Genomic DNA, 5,509 nt, shown 5'->3' on the forward strand with positions numbered 1-5,509 from the left:
AGCGATCCAGTCAACTGGCGCACCGCGCGCACGCCCTGGCGATCCGGTCTTCACGACCTGCTCACCACCACAAGATCACTAGCGCCCGCTGCAACAACCCACGATCGCCATACGACCGTCAGCCCAGCTACGCACCGGCTCGACTCAGACTCCATCTAAACTAGACCTAGATACAAGCGCACACACGCCGGTGATCACAGGCACAAACCCGGCACGGTTTATTCTCTAATAACACACACATGGGCAGCCCCCGTATGAGCCGCACACCCGTCGCTCCTGTGATAACAAACAAAAGCTATCACGAATCTTAGCGTGACGATCGGAGGGCTAGAAAAGTGACTTGAGACCATAGTTAAAATTCAGCTAGCCACCGACGGACACACAACTCCCCTACTAAAGCCAACCTGGCCTCATTGATGACAGCAATTCCTATAATAGTATAATTTATTACAGGATATATGCAAAGTTTGGTTAGTCTCCTCCTATATACGTAGCAGTCTAAACGCAGGGTATAGACAGAACGAGTACACTACAGTCGTAATGTACAGACTGCACGTTAAATCATAACAATAGCGTGTCAATATTCTGCGCAAAATAGGAGAATAGATACACTGAGTACCAAATGCTAAACTGACAAATATTTGTATACCTTGCGGAGAACACTCGAGCGTTTGGCCATAACCTTGGCATTGGAGACATCATCTCCACACACCTGATTCTGATCCGTATCAGCAGCCTGAAGCAGCATGACTGGAATCCACTACAGGTTCTGGCTAAACACCTTGCACATTCACTCACAGCGTGTTTGGCAAGGATATGACATAGCCTTACGATAGATAAGATAATTTCTGCATCTGAATCCTGACTGGTATGGTCACCGCCGTGCATACTCTGATGTGCTGTGCGCTGTGCCCTCCGAGTCGGTTATCCTAAACCTTTCCTACCAATTGAATAACTAACTTGCATCAGCCTAACTGTCACTGTCTGAGGAGAAATATATGTGTTTTGACGTGATTGCTTCTCCTGCAGATTCATCTTCTTGCTCGGATGCATCTCTGGTCTGTTCTGAGAAGATGAATTCAGCAACAATTGGCAGATGATCACTGCCCATTTCCTGACGAATTTCCAGCATGACATCATTGTTAGCAGTTAAATATGAACATTGTGCATAACAGAAAATTTACAGCCAAAACTCGAATCGTGACACGACCCAAAGTTTAAACCATATAGTCCTTTTTCACATAAAGATTTGTCTAACTAATATGATGTATTAAATGAGGAAGTACCCTGGTTGGAAGACCCCTCGTTCTCCTCAAAGCGTCCACAGGTAGTGTGTCCAAAACTCTGGAGCATTCAAGCCCAGTAGTATACCTTCAACAAAGAGGCTCAGCCACATTGTATATGTATAGAATAAGATACAGACACGATTAAAAGCGTACCACAAATAATCAACAGTCCCAAGAAACCTCTTGTGATATGACGTTGCTAGAGGTTCACCATGATGACCCCTATTGCTTGAATTTCCCTAAAATAAACCGGCACTTCATTTCAACTATATGTCGAATAGTCGAAGAGAGTGCTTCAGTTTCCAATAGAAAATTACTACCTTTAACATGGCATAAGAGCTAGAGAGCTTCAACGGATGTCTAGCGACCATGACATTTGAGGACCCTGTCGCATTTCTCACTTCTTCGTCACTCCATTCGCAGTTCAGTAAACTACAAGGAAGGTAGATGCAAGTCTTAAAACGAAGAGACGCGCTAAGTCAACTAAGATCTGACAAGAAAGAATTCTGACCTACAATACAAACCAAATTCAGAGCTATCCAGTCCAGACAACTGCCTTCTATCATGCAAAGAAACGTTCAGCTGGTGACACACGAAAGAGCACATTGTATGCATTGTCAATCAATTCTATAATAACCAGAGTCCACTATAACTTTGGGGATATGCAAGAAATATCTAATGCAATATTTCACCTTCATTGTCGACAAGAACTTGTAGATGGCACTCTGCTCCAAGGAAGAGAAAAAAGAAAAGTTAGAACCGATGAAAAAAAATGTCAGCTTGAAATCACGAGATACACATTTCGATAAAAAATATTTAAAAACCTATTTACAAATTAATACTCTAACTGTACCATCCTAGACCCACAGCCAATCTAGAGCACTATCACTCAGGAGCGGTAACATGCCATCTCAGTTCCAGAAACCAAACACTTGTTACAAGTAATGATCTTTATGTGAGAATCTTAAGGCACATATATGCAAGGAAGCAACTAAAACGTACTTCAGGTGTGCTGTTAAAATCACCAGCCAGCACAATAGGAATTCCATCCCATTTTCCAGCAAGAGCATTCGCCCTCTCCAGTAGCATGCGGATCTGGAGGAAGGAGAATCAGGAGTAAACAATAATTTGGGTAAAGTTGGAAGGAGTAAATAGATATCTGCCAAATTTGAAGTGATCAACAGTCATTTCAAACTGTGCATTGCATTCATATCAGGTAATGAGGATTACACAGACCATCTTGAGACAAGACTACACAATGATATTAGAAACGCATGAAACAAATGATGCTGATTTTAACAGAACTGGCATACCTGTCCCATTTTTATATCTCCACGCTTTGGATTAAACAAAACATGGATATTCCCGAGTACAAATTTTTGGGTTCCGTTAAGCTGACAAGGAAACATGTAAGAAAAGAAAAATTAATACAACCATTTTCTGCCAACATTAAAACATAGGTTACTTAGCCGAGACCTGAATAAGAAGAAAAATTATACAAAAGATGGAGCTGGGAAGCTACTTAGAAAATGCACGATTGTAGTACATCATTTGGTTCATTTACACAATGTAAAGGAAGTCACAAGGCAATGCTAAAATAATTATAATACATGGTGCAAGTTTCCAGATAGAGGTATTCGACTCGCAAAGAAAAGATGAAACTATCACAGAAAAAAAAATCCAGTCTCCCCTCCTTCTCTATTTCCAGCTAGTTCTACCCATTATTTGGGTCTCAGGCCCATATCAAATAGGGAAAGCATTACTAGCAGAAGAAGCCAAGCGATTATCTGCTAACTCTTACCAGGATAAATGAGAAATTACTCCTTACTTTAGTTAATGAACTGAACCAACTAGTACTTTGATGTAAATCCAAGTACCTCAAAAACTAATACTTGAGCAACATTATTTCGTAGATTGAATTCACTAAAGTCAATACTATCTTCCTCAAGCAGACGTAACCTACAGTTCAAACAAAGAAAAAGGATGAAATTGCTGCTTTATTCCAATCAATAAAGATAACAAGCGGAGAAGGGGTAGCATTAGTCATACCGTTCTGACTTCCAAAAGGTAGCACATCCATCTTTAGCATCCCCAGTGCGCCCCTGAGGATGGCATGGCACTCAGCTTAGGATTTGAAAGGCAGAAATTTGAAAGAGAAATGTTATAGTGTTATACCTTAAAGCTACATTCATAGCCTTTGTTCTTCATTTCTGCAGCGATTTCCCGGAATCTATCCACCTCCTATTTTCCAAACACAAAGTGTTACAGAGTACAGTGGAAGGATGACATCGCCAATTTGCAGGTTGAGTTCTTGCCTGAAGACACACTAAGTCAGAGTCCCAGTGCCTAATTTCATGGATAATAAGCCTTCTCCTCGAATCCCACCTCAAAGCATCCCAAGGGACGTCCAAGTAAAGGTCAGGATGGTTCCGTGCATTGTTATCCGCCAAGATGTTGTATGACATGATTGTGCATGCATCTACCAAAAGAAAGACAGAAATCATGAGTACAAAGCTAATAGTGCACGAATGCCTACATCTCAGCAACACAATTGCACCCAATCTGATTTGATATAACTTTGTAATAAGCAACACACTTCCAAGCCAACAAGCCAAACTGATACAACTTTGTAACGGATGGGCACACAAAGGTCATGACTTTGTGGGAGATTGCACTGGCTGGGTAGAAGCTTCTGACTTTCACAGACCCTTTTTTCCTTCTTTTTTTTGAAAGATCCAGCTCGGCTGGCATTCGTTTCATTAAGCAGAGAGAGAGCGAAAACAATTATTGATCAAGTGATCATGGGGTGAAAGAAAATTACAGGCCAGGTCAGGATGAGCCTGTGCTGGCAGGGGTACTTATGTACGCAATCTCTCACGGTACGTCCCCGAACGGGTGCTCCATGCATTTTGCTCCGGCGATCCTCCATTGTTCCATGTCCCGCCTGCAGGCTTCAGTGATGCTCCTCACGCTTGCAGTCTTTCCTCTGAATGTGCATGCGTTGCGCTCAATCCAAATCTGCCAACAGACGAGAGCCAGCAGCGATTTGGTCCCTCTGCTATTGCCTGTGGTGGCGTGGCCGATGATCTTTTGAACGCGCTCACCCGTAGTCCTTCCCGCGCGCCAGCAGGAGTGAGCTAGAGCGTTGCAGCCCCACCGTGAGGCCACCTTGTCCCACACCTGGATGGCGATCGGGCACTCCCAGAACAGGTGCGAAGAGGTCTCGAGATTCCTTAAGCACAACCGACAGAAGTAGTAGCGCAGTACTAGTAATACCTAATGCAACGCTCTAGCTCACTCCTGCTGACTAATTGGAAAATTACTCCTTTTTTCCTTTGGAGAATTATTTCTACTAACTAATTGGTTAAACTAGCTCCTTACTATTTCCTGGTAGCAGTAGCGCAGTACTAGTAATACCTAATGCAAAGGGCCAATTTTATATACCAACCTATACACAAACAAGTGGTGAGCAAAGGTAACCAATCTCCTCGACAGCTATGTGCAGCTAACAGAATACCTGAGCCCGAGGTCGCTGCCTCGTCCGCGAAGATCCACCGCCGGTAGGGCACCGGAGCATGCGGCGCGTGGTACCCCTGCCAGACGCGGCCAGACGCGCCTGCGGGATCCTGCCAGCGGCGGCGGTGGTCGAAAGGAGCGACGTATGCGGACGCGCGCCACACCGCCGCGCCGGGAGCAGAGGGGGAGCGTCCGCGCTTCCTGGGGCGAGGGGCCGCGGGAGCTGGCGGCGAGAGGCGCGCGCGCGAAGGGTTGTACGCCATTGCGGCGACCTGTGGCGGTGGGCCGGCGAGGGGTGGGTGGGTCAGGTCGGGGTGAGAGGGGAACGGACTCCGACGGGTTCGGAACTCGTTTTGCGGGTTCCTATATACACGAGGGGTTGACCGGTTGAGTACAAGTGCCTCAAGATCTGGATCGGACAGTTCAGATGTGTTGTAAATCTAGGTTATTTTCTTAACCACCGTTCCACATATATGGTGTTAACTCTTTTTTTTTGCGCAAAATATATGGTGTTAAAAACTAGGACAATGCCTGCACGTCAAAAAAAACTAGGATAATGCTTGTGCATTGCAATGGAATATAAATATTTTTAGTATGTTAGCTTGTGATTTATCTGTTCATATTAATGTGATGTGTAAATATATGTTCATCAAATTCTGCCCATGATTTTTCTTATATTTTGATGAGAATTTTGATAAGTAAACTAA

The 5,509-nt window shown here is 44.1% G+C and overlaps 1 protein-coding gene across 1 annotated transcript; it reads right to left on the reverse strand.

Moving 5' to 3' along the window:
- Positions 1-512: 512 nt before the first annotated feature.
- Positions 513-5,133, reverse strand: LOC123158755 (carbon catabolite repressor protein 4 homolog 3). Its single transcript, XM_044576621.1, has 13 exons — positions 4,804-5,133; positions 3,602-3,765; positions 3,462-3,527; positions 3,336-3,388; positions 3,164-3,245; positions 2,600-2,680; positions 2,289-2,381; positions 1,979-2,011; positions 1,798-1,868; positions 1,607-1,718; positions 1,440-1,525; positions 1,287-1,371; positions 513-1,114 (listed from the first exon to the last, which is right to left on the reverse strand). Exons 1-13 carry the CDS (start codon positions 5,063-5,065, stop codon positions 971-973), a joined length of 1,332 nt encoding a protein of 443 aa, XP_044432556.1. The 5' UTR covers positions 5,066-5,133; the 3' UTR covers positions 513-970.
- Positions 5,134-5,509: the final 376 nt, after the last annotated feature.

This window comes from Triticum aestivum, chromosome 7B (genome assembly GCF_018294505.1).
Source record: "Triticum aestivum cultivar Chinese Spring chromosome 7B, IWGSC CS RefSeq v2.1, whole genome shotgun sequence".
NCBI classification, from domain to species: Eukaryota; Viridiplantae; Streptophyta; class Magnoliopsida; order Poales; family Poaceae; genus Triticum; species Triticum aestivum.

Bases quoted from the DNA above. Each gene is read 5' to 3' on its own strand.
- LOC123158755 (XM_044576621.1), bottom strand. From the start codon at position 5,065: ATGGCGTACAACCCTTCGCGCGCGCGCCTCTCGCCGCCAGCTCCCGCG. The intron at 3,389-3,461 runs GTATAACACTAT...TGCCATCCTCAG, and splicing joins GCTATGAATGTAGCTTTAAG to GGGCGCACTGGGGATGCTAA. The intron at 2,382-2,599 runs GTATGCCAGTTC...TCCTTCCTCCAG, and splicing joins GAGATATAAAAATGGGACAG to ATCCGCATGCTACTGGAGAG.